Source organism: Gekko japonicus, unplaced genomic scaffold (assembly GCF_001447785.1).
Source record: "Gekko japonicus isolate JY-2015 unplaced genomic scaffold, Gekko_japonicus_V1.1 scaffold3660, whole genome shotgun sequence".
NCBI lineage: Eukaryota > Metazoa > Chordata > Lepidosauria > Squamata > Gekkonidae > Gekko > Gekko japonicus.
In genome coordinates, this window is record NW_015160943.1 from 1,794 (window position 1) to 20,581 (window position 18,788).

The window sequence follows — 18,788 nt, forward strand, 5'->3', positions numbered from 1 at the left end:
AGTACCTCTTTCTCTACCTGCTCTTTCCCATGCATAATCTTGTAAACCTCAATTATGTCACCCCTCAGTCGTCGTTTCTCCAAGCTAAAGAGCCCAAAGCGCCTTAACCTTTCCTCATAGGGAAAGTGTTCCAACCCTTTTATCATTCGAGTTGCCCTTTTCTGCACTTTTGGATATTATAGCTTTGGAAAAAGTGCAGAAAAGGGCAACTCGAATGATAAAAGGGTTGGAACACTTTCCCCTGGATCCCATTGGGGGGGTTGAATTCCCCGCCAAGGTTTCTATTGGTTCCCCTAGTGGACCTAAGGAGCCTAGTCTCTATTGTTCTTTAGGGATCAAGCTCTGTTCGCCTGGCCCCCGCCTAGTGGCAGTTCCCAGGACACAACAGAACTCATTCTCCCTCTCCCTTAATCCTTTTGTTGTTCAGTTGCATAGTCAAGTCCGACTCTTTGCGACCCCATGGACAAGATCACGCCAGGCCCTCCTTTCTTCCGCCGTCCTAGGCATCAGTAAAATCGAATTGTCCTAGGTTGACAATCAAAAGAACTGTTTCATGCAGTCTCCCTAATCTGTGGAACCCCCCGTCACAGAACGTAGAGATGGCCGTGAAGTCGAGATTGCTTTAAAAGGGGGGGATGGGAGAAAAACGGGGTGCGAGGGAGAGGTCTTAGCAGCGGCTGATCACTCCCGGGACTAAATGGAGCCTCTATGTTCAGAGGGAGTCTACCCCTGAAAGCTAGTGGTTGTCGGGCTTTTGATGTCTATGCCCCTGCTTGTAGGCCTTCTGGCTGGCCACCGTGACAAACCGTGCTGGACTGTATGGGGCCCACTGTGTGTGGTTGCCGACCTCCAGGTGGGACCTGGAGAACTCCTGGAATAACAACTGATCTCTAGACTGCAGGGATCAGTTCCTCTGGAGGAAATAGCTGCTTTGGAGGGGGGCTCCACTATCCCCTCCCCCTGGATTTCCTCTGCACAACAAACCCAAGGCTCCACCCCCCAAAATAGTTTTGTTTGTTGTTAAATTGGTTGAATAATTGGAAGCTAATCATAATTGGAAGGGGACCGGAGGGTCTGCGCGTAAGATCCGAAAGCCGAGAAAGATCTACGCAGTGTTGAAGAAAAGCCTGCAATAGGCCATTCGGCCAGACGGTGGCAGTGATGCGCTGCGACTGAGACAATACTGACGACATCAAGTGACACCAAAAAAAGGAATGCTGCCGGGAACACGTCTGGACCTTTCAGCCGACCAAACTCCGTCGACTACGAAATGCGTATGATTTAATGATATATGTTGTCCTCCCTTACCCCCAGCATTGTTAGTCCCATGTGAAATTCAGGAGTAACTGTAAATCGCTCAGAGCCGGCAGCTCTGCATGGATTAAGCGATCAATAAATGGAAAGTTTAAAAAAAAAGCTAGGCTTTTTTTAGATCACAGAGTGATCTGTTTAGTTTGGCCATATAGCCAATGCAGCGTTTTTATACAAATCGTGTTTGCAGCCAGGAAATAACGTCTGAAATCGACTTGTTTGTGGGAGACATATAGGAACGCTTGGCAGTTCGCTCTCTGGTGGATGGTTTTTTTTGGCAATCACAAAAAGATTCAGGCAGGCTGCCCTGTTGGTCTTAAGGAGCAGAACAAAACCTGAGTCCGGTGGTTACCTTTAAGACCAACAAAGTTTTATTTTGGGTATAAGCTTTTGTGTGTATGCACACTTCTTCAGATACATGGAAACAGAAGTCACTAACCATTACATATAGGCAGAGAGTGAGGAGGGTGTTGCCATGAACAGTCAACTACAGTCAAGATGCTAAGTAACTGAGGAGTAAATATAAGATTGGATTAAGGTGATTGGCAAAACCTGTGGATAGGAACAGATGAGAAGAGCGGACAGGTTTTCTTTTCTAAGGGATGAGCCGAAGAATGTCACTTCATCTATTGAATTCATACTGGATTCACCTACTGAAACCAAAAGGTACTCTCAGTGTTCTCAAAAGCTAATTGATGCTAACCCTGAGGACTTGGACACTAATCTCTCTGCTGAGCTTCAGCAGTTTCACTCATATGCGCACCAGAAGTTCAGTGCAACAAAAACTGTAAAAACCAGATTCAGTCATAAGAACATAAGAGAAGCCAATGTTGGATCAGGCCAGTGGCCCATTTAGTCCAACACTTAGTCCGCTCTTTCTTCTCGTTTGCGTTTTGCTCCCTCTAAGCTGTGGAGCCTTGTGAGCAAAAATTCTACTTTCTGAGCTACCCGCATTTAAGTTGTGAGTGAGCCATTTGGCTGCTGCACAAATCAGTTTGCTCTGGAGCCCTCCTTCCTGAGCTAAGACAATAATGCGTGAGCCGGAGGCTAAAAAACTGTGAACTCGCTCACACTAACTCAGCTTAGAGGGAACACTGGTGGAAAAGTGTGGCCAGGCCACAACTGACATGGGGACCCCCCCCCCCCGGGGCATGAGATGTTCTGAGGTGGTTTTGCCATCGCCTGCCTCCACATCACAACCCATGCTCCCTCTAAGCTGTGGAGTCTTGTGAGCGAAAATTCTCCTTTGTGAGCTGCTGGCATTCAAGCTGTGAGGGAGCGGTTTGGCTGCTGCACAAATCAGTTTGCTCTGGAGCCCTCCTTCCTGAGCTAAGGCAAAAAATGTGTGAGCCGGAGGCTAAAAAACTGAGCAAGCTCACACTAACTCACCTTAGAGGGAACACTCTTGGCTTCTCTGCCCAGCTGAGGCCTCCGGAGCAATGCTCCCTCTAAGCTGTAGAGTCTTGTGAGCAAAAATCCTACTTTGTGAGCTACTGGGATTAAAGTTGTGAGTGAGCGATTTGGCTCCTGTATAAATTAGTTTGCTCTGGAGCCCTCCTTCCTGAGCTAAGGCAAAAAATGTGTGAGCCGGAGGCTAAAAAACTGAGCAAGCTCACACTAACTCAGCTTAGAGGGAACACAGCTCAGATCCCCATCTTCCTCTCAGACCTATTTGCATGCGTAACAACCAACGCTCCCTCTAAGGTGTGGAGTCTTGTGAGCAAAAATCCTACTCTGTGAGCTACTGGGATTAAAGTTGTGAGTGAGCGATTTGGCTCCTGTATAAATTAATTTGCTCTGGAGCCCTCCTTCCTGAGCTGAGACAAAAATGTGTGAGCCGGAGGCTAAAAAACTGTGAGCTGGCTCACACTCACTCAGCTTAGAGGGAACACTGCGTCCCCTCTTGGCTTCTCTGCCCGGCTGGGGCCTCCGGAGCAATGCTCCCTCTAAGCTGTGGAGTCTTGTGAGCAAAAATTCTAACTTTGTGAGCTGCTGGCATTCAAGTGGTGAGCCGGCGATATGGCCACGGCATGAATCAGTTTGCTGTCTGGAGCCCTCCTTCCTGTGCTGAGACAAAAATGCGTGTGGCATAGGCTAAAAAACTGTGAGCTGGCTCACACCAATCTCAGCTTAGAGGGAACACAGCTCAGATCCCCATCTTCCTCTCAGACCTATTTGCATACATAGCAACCAACGCTCCCTCTAAGCTGTGGAGTCTTGTGAGCAAAGATCCTACTCTGTGAGCTGCTGGGATTAAAGTTGTGAGCAGATGATTTGGCTCCTGCATAAATTAGTTTGCTCTGGAGCCGTCCTTCCTGTGCTGAGACAAAAATGCGTGAGGCGGAGGCTAAAAAACTGAGCCGGCTAAGCTCACACTCGCTCAGCTCAGGGGGGTCCCTGGACGGCGGGGAAGCCGGAGCGCCTCAGCCTCTTCTGCTCGGCAGCGCCCTCTAGCGACGGAGAGAGCGCGAGAGCGCCCGTGTCCGTCGGCCCAAAGGGTCCGGCTTGGAGCCGCGGCTGCTCCAGCCCCGGGGGTGCCGGCGGCGATTGGTTCCCCCCCTCCCCTGGTGGGGGCGGCCTCGGGACCGGCGTGGCATCGACTGGCGGCCCCCGAGCCCGGCGGCGGCGCTCGCCTGCAACGCCGCCCTTCTGGAGGCGGCAGGAATCCCTAAAAGGCAGAGCGGCTGCGCCGGCGCGCAGAGGCTCCCACCGTCTGGAACGGCGAGGTGAGAGGCGGCGGGGAAGGAAGGGCAGCCAGCCGAGGAGGCGCGAGGAGGCGGCCGAAGTGGGGGCGCGGTGTTCCCTCTAAGCTGGGTCTGCTGTGGGCCAGCTCAGGGTCTCTTTAGCCTCCGGCGCACGCGTTTTCGCCTTAGCTCAGGGGCAGGAGGGCTCCAGGGCAAGCTGATTGATGCCGCAGCCCAATCGCCCGCTGGCCACTTGAATGCCAGGAGCTCGCAAGGTAGGGTTTTTGCTCACGAGACTCCACAGCTTAGGGGGAGCCTCGCTCCAGAGCAAACTCTTTTCTGCAGTAGCCAAACTACTCGCTCACGACCAGTGTTCCCTCTAAGCTGGGTCTGCTGTGGGCCAGCTCAGGGTCTCTTTAGCCTCCGGCGCACGCGTTTTCGCCTTAGCTCAGGGGCAGGAGGGCTCCAGGGCAAGCTGATTGATGCCGCAGCCCAATCGCCCGCTGGCCACTTGAATGCCAGGAGCTCGCAAGGTAGGGTTTTTGCTCACGAGACTCCACAGCTTAGGGGGAGCCTCGCTCCAGAGCAAACTCTTTTCTGCAGTAGCCAAACTACTCGCTCACGACCAGTGTTCCCTCTAAGCTGAGTCAGTGTGAGCCAGCTCACAGACTAGGATTTTTGCTCACAAGACTCCGCAGCTTAGAGGGAGCGTTGGTTGCTATGCATGCAAATAGGTCTGAGAGGGAGATAGGGATCTGAGCTGTGTTCCCTCTAAACTGAGTCAGTGTGAGCCAGCTCACAATTTTTTAACCTCCGCCTCACACGCTTTTTGTCTTAGCTCAGGATGGAAGGCTCCAGAGCAAACTAATCTATGCAGTAGCCAAATTGCTCACTCAGAGCTTTAATGCCAGGAGCTCACAAAGTAGGATTTTTGCTCACGAGACTCCACAGCTTAGAGGGAGCATTGGCTTCTGTGCATGCAAATAGGTCTGAGAGGAAGGTAGGGATCTGAGCTGTGTCCCCCCTAAGCTGAGTTAGTGTGAGCCAGCTCACGGTTTTTATAGCCTACGGCTCACACGTTTTTTGCCTTAGCTCAGGAGGGAAAGCTCCAGAGCAAACTAATCTATACCATAGCCAAATTGCTCGCTCACAGCTTTAATGCCAGGAGCTCACAAAGTAGAATTGTTGCTCACGAGACTCCGCAGCTTAGAGGGAGCATTGCTCACAACGTCAATGCCAGGAGCTCACAAAGTAGAATTGTTGCTCACGAGACTCCGCAGCTTAGAGGGAGCATTGCTCACAACGTCAATGCCAGGAGCTCACAAAGTAGAATTTTTGCTCACAAGACTCCACGGCTTAGAAGGAGCATTGGTTGGGGCCCCTCCCCGTCTTTGTCACTTCCAGGCTCCCCACTACCAAGCAGACAGGAGCTGAGCGAGAAATTTAAGTTCTTCTTCCCCCATGGGAAAGGGGGAGTGCTCTGCCCCTTGCTTTGGTGTAGGGGTTAAGTGCGCGGACTCTAATCTGGGAGAACCGGGTTTGATTCCCCACTCCTCCACTTGCACCTGCTGGATGACCTTGGGCAAGCCGTAGCTCTGATCAGAGTTGTCCTTGAAAAAGAGCAGTTTCTGTCAAGAGCTCTCAGCCCTCCTACCTCCCAGGGTGTCTGTTGTGGGGAGGGGAAGGGAAAAGGAGTTTGTAAGCCACTCTGAGACTCCTTTGGGGAGTGAAGGACGGGGTATAAATCCAGTCTCTTCTTCTCCTTCTCAGGCTATATGCTGGGACAGGCAAGGCTCCCTGACCTGGCTGTCTGGGGTCTTCTCCTCTGGGCCGAGGAGGACTTCCTTCCTTTCCTGCACTCCTTCGAGCGCTCCTCCCCGGCCTCTACCCAGGGCTGGTGCAAGAGCCCTGCCTCTGTCCCAGACCCTGAGGAGATGTGAGTGCCATCCCCAGACCGGAGTAGTTGGGTTTGCATTTCCACCCCTGTCTGTAAATTTCAGTGGGGCGAAGGGAAGCTGGGGGTGGTAGATGCTGGCGTGACTTGTTGTTTCAAGGGGAAAGTGATCAAGAAACACCGGATAAACTGGTACGACGGGACCATGTGTGCTCTCCTGGGAGCTTTCCCAAGAGCCGGAGTTTCTGAATCCCTTGTTTCAGAGCAGCGCACACTTATCAACCCTTTCCGGTGTTCTGAAATTTCTGTGCAACATGCCTTTTTGGAAAGGGTCGCACGGGAGAGGTGGTTATTTTGGCTCTTGTTAGATGTTTGTGTTTATCAAAAAGGGGGGGGGATCCTTGTTAAAGAAACAAATTAGCGGCAGCTGTGTACGGTAGACGATGCTGTCCTTAGATTTGTTACAGACTCTGACTGCAACTTCTCTTTTTTTCAACAGAGTATGATAGGCCGCAATGAATCCTGCGGCTCAGCTCAGATACCGATGTCTTACTTCACTTGCCTGCTGTACATATTGGAAGAATGGACTGGCGTGCAGCACTTGGAGGATTATCTGAATTATGTGGCATACCTTTTGTGGCTGTTTGCGCCTCTCGTTGTGTCTTTTATACTTCCTGGACTTATCCTACTCTTCCTCTACATTAATATTATCATCCTTCATATTTATAAGAGACGGACTGACTTAAAAGAGGCTTATTCCAATGATTTCTGGGATGGCGCACGGCAAGTGGTGGCAACTCTATGGTATGGGCACGCCAGGATATGGAACGGTAAGTCTCCTCTACAACACTTCTTTTTTTATATGTGTGGGTTATCTAGCTTTTCTGGTTAAAGTGCGTTCAGGTTTATAAACCTATTGCATGTCAAATGTACACTCATTTCCAGAATTCAACCCTTTCCATTTTCTCCAGCTGTACTGTCGTCTGATATTTTGTGGGGCACAGAGTTTGTTTCCCTTTTTAACAACCCTGGGATGATAGACACATTGTAAAAACAAACTTCAGAACTCACATAGGACTATATATAGCAGTGATGGCGAAACCTTTAGAGACCGAGTGCCCAAACTGCAAACCAAAACCCATTTATTTATCGCAAAGTGCCAACACGGCAATTTAACCTGAATACTGAGATTTCAGTTTAGAAAAAACAACTCCTACATGAACATAAGATGATCCAAACAAAGTAAGGAAAGCAATCCCAAATGTTTTCATTTACTTAAAATTATTTGGCCGAGAATTCCACACTTTAATGACGGTCTGGGCCTGGCTGGGGCGATGGCATGCGTGCCCACTGAGAGGGCTCTGAGTGCCGCCTCTGGCACCCGTGCCATAGATTCACCACCACTGATATATAGAGTGGGGGGGGGGATGCTACTTGTCTGCTGTACATACACTGAATGTTGTCTGTCTGTGCTGCCCTTTATCATGTTGTTATGTTCACCTCCACAAAACGCTTTCGTGACCAACTGTGAAGCTTGTTTGTAGATAGGCAATTTGACAAAAGAAAAAAGGGCCGGTTGATGCAATCTTACCGTAGTCACACCCTTCTCAGCCATGCTGACTGCAGTGGACTTAAAAGGATATAGCTCTACTTAGGATTGCACTGTGCCTGCAAGCGGAGTTTGTGTTGTATGTTGTGTGTGTGGCATTTGTCTCAAATTCTGCCATTTGGGGGTTAGTTCCTGTCACTCAGCTTGCAAGCAGCCCTGTCCCCTTCATTTCAATGCTTTCCAACAGTTCCGCAGATTCCAAGCGTCATTTGGAAGGAACATGTCCCAGTAGTCATTCCCTGTCATTCCTTTTAGCATTGCCTTTCCCCAGTCCAGAATGTGGCTTTGTCTCCCTCGGTACTGTGTGTGTGGTTGACACAACCAGGCTCCATTAGGGCCTGGTTGTGTTAAAGGAGACCTTTCCAAGTTGTTTGCTGCTAACTAGCTGCCCTGTGTATTGCCCTAACTCATGGGGTCTGTCATGTCGTGTGGCATTCAGAAGAATGACAGAAGAGACCGGGGGGAGGCAGCATTCCCACTCCAGTTTTCACTCTGGTTCTGCTTCATCTGCTAGCAGGTTACGTGTGGATTGGGAGTAGGGCAACAAAGTCCTCTGGTCTTTTTCCTATGGGTAGATTATATCCCTATTTTGATACCTTAGATAAGAGAGGTTCTCGTTTAAGAGGGTTCCTTGTGAATTTTCTCAGGCCTTCTGAGACTGGTGAGGCGTCCGGCTCTTTAGCGATTGTACCGCCTTCTCCCGAAAGCTCTTCGCTAGAGGAGGCGCGTGCACTGCACAGTGTTGGGTATGCATCAGTGGTTTCCTTCCTTATTCCCAGCTGCCAGCAATCCAGGTGTTCCTGTGAAGTTTCCAGGGCAACAGTAGCTCCACATAATCAACTCTGTCTACTTTACTTCTACTTCAGACTGTCCCTTTTCCAGTCTGGTAGGTCACGCTTCTCTTCCTTTGCTTTCTCCTAAGGTACAGTTGTCAAGGGCTAACTCGCACCCTTACAAAGTCCTCGTGACCCCAGCTGCTCCCGCTCCCGGTCCTGTCGACAGAGCGGCTCTGGGAGTTCTCTGTTCAGAACTTCGTTCTCAGGCGTCCAGAGGGGGAGATTCCAATGGGGAAGCCGGCATAGGAGGAAAAGGGGCTTAAACCTGAAACTGTCCGGGGTGGCTGCCGTCTGCCCCACTGGGAAATCTTATGTGTAGGCATCCATGCATGTCAGTTTCCCTGATGGGGCAAAGCATGACTACCTGGGACAAGAAAACAAAGTGGGAGGGGAACATTTAACCCTCCGGATGCCGCTTTCCCGACCAAAATTGGGCCTGCGTGGGTCTCGAGGTTATGTTCCAAGCACAGAGCTCCGCATGGACGCCTGACCCACAGGCCCCGGGAGGTACGCGAAGACTTTGTAACGTGTGAATGGGCCCTGACGTGTCTTTGAATCTGGCAAGGTTTTGCTCTTGCCTGTGTGACTGTTTATTTATATTCCCTTCGTGAATGGTATACCGTTTTCAGATCGATGTTGTGGTTTAGGGACCATAGAAACTGTGAAACGTGTTCTGCTTGAGGGTCCACAGTACAAAGAGGCTAGAGGGAAATGGATCAGGCCGTTCGGGTGCCAGTGAAACGAGCTTCCCCTAGATATTTTAGTAACTAAATTTTTAGTGGATTCTCGGTGACCAATTATTATTTTTTAAGCTGAATTCCTCGTTCAGGCCATGAGAGTTCAGGCAGCTTGCGAAAGCTTGCGAAAGGCATCTTCTCTAATATGGTATAGTCTGTCCTCTTTGGCTTGAGTTCTGTCTTTCTCATTTTTATTCCTGGCTGGGATTGATGGGGTTGCGAAGAGTTGGACTCGACTGTGCGACTGAACAACAACAACTCAAGACTTGTAGAAAGAAAGAAAGAAAAACCAGGAAGATTCTTTTCTGAGTGTCCAGTTGGTGTGAGGCTGGCTGGGTTCTTCTAGTGCAAATAAGTAACTTGGGATGTTTGTAGTCAAATGTTGTAAAGATCTTGGCAAAGTCTGGAGTGAAACCATCCGTACACGACAGATTGCCTTTCTTCTCTGTATCTCAGTCATGTCTGCTTCTGAAATTATATATTACGGCAGTGGAATCAAAGGTGTCTGAGTCACATTTGCTCATGTTAACATAGAAACCAACAGTTACACTCCCCTGCAATCTTGCTCGGGAATATTTATTTGATAGATTTTTTTTTTTAATGTCATCAGTGCTCCAATGAGTTTAGGCCAGCATACGTGGCCTGCTCTCCATTTTACCCTCACAACAACGTAAGGTAGGCCAGGTCGAATGAGAGAGTGACAGCTCCAAAGCCACACACAGTGAGCTTTATGGCAGAGCGAGGATGTGAGCGAGGATTCTCCGTTGTAGCCCAGTACTCTGACCAGGACAGCACAGGCTCTCAGTCCACGCAGTCCTGAGATGAGTTATACCCTTCTAAACCACAGATTTAGACGGTTGTAGATCTGTTTGTGGAGCTGCGGTGGCTCAAGTGGTTAAGACGCTGAACTGCAGGCTGTGGAAGGTCAGTAGCTCAGCAGTTCGAGACCCGAGTGTGCCGCATGACGGAGTGAGCTCCCGTCTCTAGTTCCAGCTCCTGCCAACCGAGCAGTTCAAAAGCAAGAAATTGCAAGTAGATAAATAGGGACCACTTCGGTGGGAAGGTAACAGCGTTCCACGCGCCTTGGTGTTTAGTCATGCCGGCCACATGACCACGGAAACGTCTTCAGACAGCGCTGACTCTTCGGCTTTGAAACGGAGATGAGCACCGCAACCCTAGAGTCGGACTCGACCGGCTTTCGAGCAAGGGAACCTTTACCTTTTTAAAGATCTGTTTAGGGCTGCACTATCTATGTCCTGTTTCAGATGGATAGAGGCTAAACTCTGGGTTTCTGTCTGCGGCTCTGTCTGGTAGGGATACCAGTCTCCAGGTGGGGCCTGGGGATCCCCCGGAATCATAGCTCATCTCCAGACCACAGAGATCAGTTCCCTGGAGGAAATGGTTACTTTGGAGGGTGGACTCTATGGCATCGTGCCCCACTGAGGTCCCTGTCCCCCCTGTCCTCCGTCCCCAATTTTCAAGGAATTTCCCAACCTGGAGTTGGCAATGCTACCCTCCAACCCCCACTGGTGGGCAGGGGGGGCGATCCGGCAACCCCAGTTCATGGAAATACGTGCAGTGTCCAGTTAAACAGGTTATTTGGATCTTTCAGCCAGTATTTCTTTGTCGGATTGTAGCCTGTCTGTATGTTTTTTGGGGGAGAATCTTTGCCTTTCCATCCGGTTTCACATGTGTCGTGGCCTCCTCCTCCATCAATGCAAATGTTTGGACGCCTGCAGGTGATTTTGGAAGTCTCCGCTGAGAACAACTTACTGGTGATCCCTGGCCCCAAAGATATCCGGCTGCCCTCGATGTTGGGCGCCAAATCTTGTTACACAAATTAATATCCGGTCAAAAATAGGAAATTGAAGTCAAAATGAGGAGGAAGAAGAGGAGGAGGAGAGGAGATTGGATTTATGCCCCGCCCTTCACTACCTGAAGGAGTCTCAGAGCGGCTTACAATCTCCTTTCCCTTCCCCTCCCCTCCCCACCACAGACACCCTGGGAGGTAGGCGGGGCTGAGAGAGCTCTGACAGAAACTGCTCTTTTTCAATGACAGCTCTTGTCAGAACTACGGCTTGCCCAAAGTCATCCAGCAGGTGCAAGTGGAGCAGTGGGGAATCAAACCCCGTTCTCCCAGATTATTGTCCGCACCACTGCACCAAACTGGCTCCAAACCACTACACCAAACTGGAAGATCTTGTGTTTAATTGCAATCAGACATGGAAAACAGTTAGGCCAAATGACCGATCAAAATTGTCTGCTTTCTGAGCCCAACCAGGAAATACATGAAGTTAAATACTTAATATGACATCATCATACCATCATCATGAAAATAATATTCAGAAAGCATAATTGGTTACAAAAAATTAAACAACATTTAAATGAAAATCTCCTTATTGGTCAAATGTAAGAAAGGTGTGTCTATACAATTTTGCTGTTGTTGTTGTTCAGTCGTACAGTCGAGTCCGACTCTTCGCGACCCCATGGATCAGATCACGCCAGGCCTTCCGGTCTTCCGCCGTCCTCTGAAGTCTGCTCAATTTCATGTTCGTTGCATCGATGACACTGTCTAACCATCTCATCCTTTGCCGTCCCCGTCTTCTTTGACCTTCAATCTTTCCCAGCATCAGGGTCTTCTCCAGTGAGGGCTCCCTTCTCATTGGGTGGCCAAAGTATTTGAGCTTCAGTTTCATTATCTGGCCTTCCAGGGAACAGTCAGGGTTGATTTCTTTTAGGATTGACTGATTTGATCTTCTTGCAGTCCAAGGGACTCTCAAGAGTCTTCTCCAGCACCATAGTTCAAAAGAATCTATTCTTCGGCGCTCGGCCTTCCTTATAGTCCAACTCTCGCAGCCATACATGACTACTGGGAATACCATTGCTTTGACCATGCGGACTTTTGTTGGCAGGGTGATGTCTCTACTTTTTATCATGCTGTTTAGGTTCGCCATCGCTTTCCTCCCAAGGAGCAGGCATCTTTTAATTTCATGGCTGCAATCACAGTCTGCGGTGATCTGGGATCCCAGGAATGTGAAGTCTGTCACTACTTCGACGACTTCCCCTTCTATTTGCCAAGGAGTGATGGGGCCAGATGCCATGATCTTAGTTTTTTTGATGTTGAGCTTCAAGCCCACTTTTGCGCTCTCCTCTTTCACCGTGAGCAAGAGGCTCTTAAGGTCCTCCAGACTACACAACTACATTTACCCACATAGAATCATAGAGTGGGAATGGAACTCCAGGGTCGTTTAGTCCAACCCCGTGCACAATGCAGGAAAATCACAAATACCTCCCTCCCCCCAGACCTCCAGTGACCCCTGCTTCATGCCCAGAAGATGACAAAAAACCCTCTAGGATCCCCACCAAACTGGCCCTGAGAAGAATCGCTTCCTGACCCCAAAGTGGCGACCAGCATTTCCCCGGTCATGTAAGAAAGGGCCACAAGAACTAAGGCCTGAGGCGACCCTTCCTGCCCTTCCTCTCATTATCTGCCCAAGTTCACATACTTGGTCCCAAAATGTATCACAACTACTGGCTCCTCCCCAGCACTCTCCACCAGCCTATCTAGACCATGCGGAATGTCCGCTACCTTCGCACCAGGCAGGCAAGTCACCATGAGGTCAGTACATGGGTTCGCAACCCATCTGTCTACCTGCCTAAGGACCAAATCACCAACTACCAAGAGTCCCCCTCCCTCCCTGCCCACGGATGGTTCCTTGGTGCGAAATGATACCTATTCACGGGGTCCCTTCTGCAAATAGTAATAGAGAGATTCTTTTCCTTTGTGTATTAGATAAAGCATTTTCCTCTCTGAGATTTAAAAGCAGAGCTTCCGGGGATTTGTCTATCTTGATTTTGGTTATGATCGTTATTTCTTCTATTACTTTGTCCCAGAACGATGCTACCTCCAGGCAATCGTACCAGCAATGTATGTAACTGCCTATTTCCTTACACCCCCTCCAGCAAAGTGGGCTTGATCTATTTCCAGTGTATGATGTTTGTTGAGGAGTTTTGTACCAGGTGGATATTATTCTGAAATTTTGCCGTTTTTGTGTAATGATAGGGGATTTGTTTTCGTAGGTTCTCCAGATATCTAGCCATTTATCTTGGGTGAGATCTGTTTTACACACTTTCCCCCAGTATTTCTTTTTTTAAAATAATCTTTTTATTAATTTTCCAAACAAAATGAAAACAAAAAGGAAAGAACCAAAGAATGTACATTACAGCAACACAATTTTAAAAAAATAATAAATGATTTAAGAATGACCATTTTAGATCACCCTACCTGGCTAACATAGATAACCATAACCTTAGAGCAGCTTTCACATCATTGCGCTTTGAATCAATGCCAATAGCCATATTAGCTGGCCGCTATAGTAGAACACCTAAGGAACAGCGCTTATGTATTTGTCGCTCTCCCGTTATTGAGGATCTTTGGGGAAACAGGGTAGTTGGCCCAGTATTTCTGATATGGTAGCATTGTATTCTCTTGTAAGGACGTTTAGTTGGCATACATTTTGGATATTACCCCTTTCTCACTTTCGTCTGCCTCTCTTATCAGTGCTTCGAAAGGAGTTACGTTTTTTCGCAGAATATCTCTTAAGTTTTATTTTTGAGCATAGGTGGTTAATTTGGAGATATTGGCACCATGGTATAATAGGGTCCCTTCTGAGGGAACACTCCCCCTCTCCTCAGCCCGGTTTCTTCTTGACTGTCATGCTCCCTGACAGTGGAAGGGCTGCCATTCGCAGAGTAGGACATATCTAACAAGTCCCCAAGACTCTTACGCGTGCACGTGGCTTCGAGCGTGTGAACTCATTCCCTGAGAACCAGGATCTACTGGTACTGAGCCCAGCTGGCAGATAGTCATACATGTTGCACTCAGTGTAATACACCAGATAGCCCCCAACCCCCTGCTGGCCAGTTTGGTTAAGTGCGCGGACTCTAATCTGGGAGAACCAGGTTTGATTCCCCACTCCTCCACTTGCACCTGCTGGGTGACCTTGGGCAAGCCGTAGTTCTGATAAGAGCTGTCCTTGAAAAAGAGCCGTTTCTGTCAGAGCTCTCTCAGCCCCACCTCCCTCACAGGGTGTCTGTTGTGGGGAGGGGAAGGGAAAGGAGTTTGTAAGCCGCTCTGAGACTCCCTCGGGTAGTGAAGGGCGGGGTATAAATCCAATCTCCTCCTCCCTCCCTCCCTTCCTAATTGCTTATTTTAAAAATCCCCTTTTTAATAAATTTCCCATTTACGTAGACCTGTTTGAGGAAAGTGTTACCCTTTTAGGGACATGGAGAGACGAGAACCCTGGCTCCCTGACCCTGCTGCTGAATGCACACATCTGCTAAACTTGCCCATTTGTTCCCTTGTTCCAGACACTTTGTCACTGGAGCTGGGACTGCTACCTTGCAGAGGCATATCAGCAGGATGACTCAGTCAGCTGGACCTCTTTAGCCTCACCGGGTTTGTGGTGACATAGGTTAACCAACTGAGCCGCAATGAGAAAGGGGTAAGATTGTGCAGATCTCGAGATAAGATGGGGAGAATGCTCTTTGCGGCGGTTCCTCAGGCAAGGTCTCTCTCCTGAAGGGTTTCCAGAAGGTGTTCCTGGGATTCCAGTGCCCATCCGGCGAAGTAAAGCAGACGATCGACAAAGCCAGACTAGTACCCAGAAATTAGCTTGCTACAGCACTGGCTGAAAGGAGATAACAACAGGACAACTCCGGTTGTCATCTGCAGCTCAAACCACTGTTGCCAGTGACCTTTGGTGGTGGGCAGTGCCGTCAAGCAGCAGCCAACTTATGGCGACCCTGTAGGGTTTCCAAAGCGAGAGATGTTGAGAGGTGGTTTGCCATTGCCTGCCTCTGCGGAGCAACCCAGGACTTCCTTCTGATCTCCTGTCCAAATACTGGCCAAGGACGACCCTCCTTAGCTCCTGAGATCTGATGAGATCGGGCTAGCCTGGGGCCATCCAGACCTTCAGCCTCTTCCTAGATAAGGCTGTCTCTCTCTCGCAGGCCTTGGGTGGGAAGCCGTCCTTCACAGACCTGGAGCAGTGTCAGACTCACAGCAAACAATGAAATACACTCTTGCAGGAAGGTTTTATTTTATTGAAGCCATGAAGTACTTAGAACAGATTCTCTGTTCAGAATAACACAAGGTGCTTGAGACAGGTGTAATAAAGCAAGTTCAAAATAACATGGGCCAATAGATATGGTTCCCGCGCCCGCTCTGAGGACTCATCGCGCGCCCAAACCCTGAGAAAGCAACAGTTGTAGCTGATTAAACAATTATTCTATTCTCACACTACTGTTCGTTATAGACTAAGCAAAAAGCCTCCAAACGCGAACCACCTGTAGCCTTGGCTGATAAGGTTCCTTCAAAGCATTTCTAGCGTACATGGAAAGGAATGCATTTGAAGATGAGTGCATGAGGGTGAGGGGGGACATGCGCACAAGAGTCTAAGCCATTCTAGGGAAGGAGAGGGGGGGGGAATAGACACATCTCATATGCATGGAAAAGACATATTGGCAGCTTGCTGACAAACAGCTTGTCACATACAACAGTGGACCTCCCAACAGAGATGCAGAACATATCCATCCCTTGTGGCCTTAACAGGATTGATACGTCCTTTCACGCCCTGCTGGAATGTAGATTCTTTTTGAGATTATGAAGGATTACTGTATTAAGCCTTTATTCAACCAATTGACCCCCCTGGTGTAGTGGTTTAAGTGCGTGGACTCTAGTCTGGGAGAACCGGGTTTGATTCCCCACTTCTCCACTTGCAGCTGCTGATATGACCTTGGGCAAGCCATAGTTCTGTCAGGGCTGTCCTTGAAAAAGAGCAGTTTCTGTCAGAGATCTCTCAGCCCCGCCTACCTGACAGGGTGTCTGTTGTGGGGAGGGGAAGGGGAAGGAGCTCTGAGACACCAAGTGAAGGGCGGGATATAAATCCAATATCCTCCTCCTCCTCCTTTTTTCCGGAAACACTGGCTCTTTTGCTCAGTGTTAAGGATCCCAAGATCACTCTAGCAATTGCAAAATTTGTCTCGGTCCTTTTAGCCCTTGCATCTGCTGCCCAAGATTTGTGAATCACTGAGCTTCTAAGGGTACGAAAGGAAAGGATACAGAACACGCCCTGCCACAGACCTCAATGCCAACTTTGCCCTTGTATCTACTCACGTGATAATGATCACAGGACTTAATAGCATCGGTGATAACCATCTTGGGCTTACTTGCTCATGCTGAGATATGCCATCCTGTGTTGGGCAAATGGGTCAGACTGTTTGCAAAAGAATGGTTGGATGTTTAAAAGCACCGTAGTCAGGAACTGGTTGGGGAATATTTTAATCTTCCAGGGCGCATTCTGTTGCTAGTCTAAAAGTTGCAATTCTCATAGAAGAGGGCTTCAGAGAGAGAATCCAGTGCTTAATCAGAATTCATTAAGCAGTTTGTTTTAAAAAAAACCCCACCGGACCCGGGATTCCTCACCGTAGATACCAATATCTTGTATTTCCTATTTCCTAATGGATGTTAGTTATTTCAGCTATAGCGCCGTGACTTCTATTGCTTTATGTTGTTTCATCCTACTCTAGATTTTATGTTAATCCTACACTGCCTAATAACACTTGGGAGTGGCTGCCGCCCACTCTGAGCAAGGTGATTACCCTTTTGACTGGATCTTGTTACGAAACCGGCCCTCTCTCTGTAGCTGCTCCCTCCCCCACCTCCTGCCGCCTTTCTTTTGTCAGAGCGCGTAAGCTAAGCAGGGTCTGTACTTGGAAGGGAGACCACCGAGGAAGACTCTGCAGAGGAAGGCAATGGCCAGCCACCTCTGCTTCTCACTTGCCTTGAAAGCCCCTCGCTGGGGTTGCCGTAAGTCAGCTGCGGCTTGACGGCCCTTTACACCCACCCACACAAAGGATGTATGCTCCGGTGCATCTGATGAAGTGAGCTCTTACGAAAGCTTGTAATGGAATGAATTCTGTTGCTCTTTAAGGTGCTGCTGGATGCCTGTTTAATTTTGTTGCCACAGGCTAACACGGCTACCCACCTGGGATTATCCGTGCTCTCTTTTGGAGTCACAGTTTTGGGCTGCTTCCTGAATCCTCCGCTGCGCTCGGAAGCCTGAGTCGAGCCTTTGCAGATCCTTGAGAAGTCCACGAACCTCCTTGCTGGTGGTGGAAAGTGCTATCAAGTTGCAGCTGATTTAGGGTGACCCCCATGGCTTTTTCAAGGCAAGAGATGTTCAGAGGCGGTTTGCCACTGCCTGCCTCTGCGTCGAGACCCTGGTATTCCTTGGAGCTCCCTCATCCAAATATTAGTCAGGGTCAGCCCTGCTTAGCTTCCGAGACCTGACAAGATCGGCCGCCATTTTGGTGTGGGAGCCAGTTTGGTGTGGTGGTGAGGAGCATGGTCTCTAATCTGGGAGAACCGGGTTTGATTCCCCACTCCTCCATATGAAGCCTGCTGGTGTGACCTTGGGCCAGTCACAAGTTCTGTCAGAGCTGTTCTCTCAAGGGCAGTTCTCGAGAGAGCTCTCTCAGCCCCACCCGCCTTTCAGAGGTGTCTGTTGTGGGGAGGGGAAGGGAAAGGAGATTGTAAGCCACTCTTTGAGACTCCTTTGGGTAGTGAAATGTAGGGTATAAATCCAGTCTCCTCCTCTTCTTCTTTGTTTATGGCTTCATAAGCTTAAAACTCAGGCTACTCTAACGTCTTCTGCATAAGGGTGCCTTTGACAACTGCCTAGAAGTTTGGGTTGATGCAGAAGACAAATGCTCTTCCCACAGGTGGTTCTCACAGAGGAAGCTGCCACAATCATCTCCACCAACTGCCTGTTTCCCTGGAAGCCTCATTCCTGATGTCAGGGAGGACCCCTTTTCCCAGCGAGTCACACAAGAACCACTAGGGGGCAGGAACGGGGCGGGGGACAGGACCTCTCAACGGCTGGACTGAAAGCGTCCCAGCTCTAAACCGAAACCATATTCCTGGCTTTGATATACACCATATTTGCCTGCAACAGAGGAAGGCTGGAACAAGCCCTCCAAAGAGTACCTCAGCCGAGCCGTCTCTACGGACTTCTTCTTCTGAGACGCCGTTCTGGGTCCTGGCTGAGCCGAGGCTGACTGTTCCTCAGACGAGGAGGAGGAGGCGGCACGGAGTGACCCAGCCCCCTCCGGAGTCGGCCCCAAAGAGGGACCTTTGCCAGCACCCGAGGGAAAAGAGGCCCCAGCAGCTGCGCAGGAGGGGTAGCAAGGCGAAGGGCCTGTGGTGCAGTCGGAGGCAGAGCCTGGCCCAGCAACCCCCAGCTGGAGGCACCTCGAGGCCAGAGTCCCCCCCCCCAGCTCACCTGATTGTCGGAGGCGCAGGGCCCACCAGCCTCTGGAGGTGCAGGGGAGAAGGAGGAGCGCCAGACTTCAGCTGTTGCCGAGGCAATGTGAGGGGCCGTGAGTCTTTGCAGGTCGCCTCCCAGGGAAGGGAGGATCCGGTTATAAACAGCCACGCTCACCTGTCTCGGCGCGGACGCAACCGTACGATCGCGGACATTGTGTCAGGACCCACAGTGAAACAACAGAGCACACGCTTCTTTGACGGTTATGCTCTATTGCTAGCACTATGGTAGCATAGACACAGTCACTGTTAGGAATAAGTACACCATAGAAAGCTGAGAGAGATATGGGGTATTCAAATACACGGCTTGATGCGTTACCCTCAGCAGTACT

General features: G+C 49.6%; 1 protein-coding gene across 2 annotated transcripts in view; it reads left to right on the forward strand.

The window, feature by feature from the left end:
* Window positions 1-3,821: 3,821 nt before the first annotated feature.
* LOC107122165 (transmembrane protein 68-like) overlaps window positions 3,822-18,788 on the forward strand; it is a 45,770-nt gene continuing 30,803 nt past the window's right edge. The window contains exons 1-2 of one of the 2 annotated variants that reach the window (XM_015425196.1): window positions 3,822-4,037; window positions 6,389-6,719. In XM_015425196.1, coding sequence (XP_015280682.1) covers window positions 6,392-6,719 — 328 coding nt within the window. In that variant the 5' untranslated portion in view covers window positions 3,822-4,037; window positions 6,389-6,391. Of the gene's footprint in view, window positions 4,038-6,153; window positions 6,235-6,388; window positions 6,720-18,788 lie in introns of those variants that run through there. The other variant, XM_015425203.1, reaches the window with a different exon arrangement.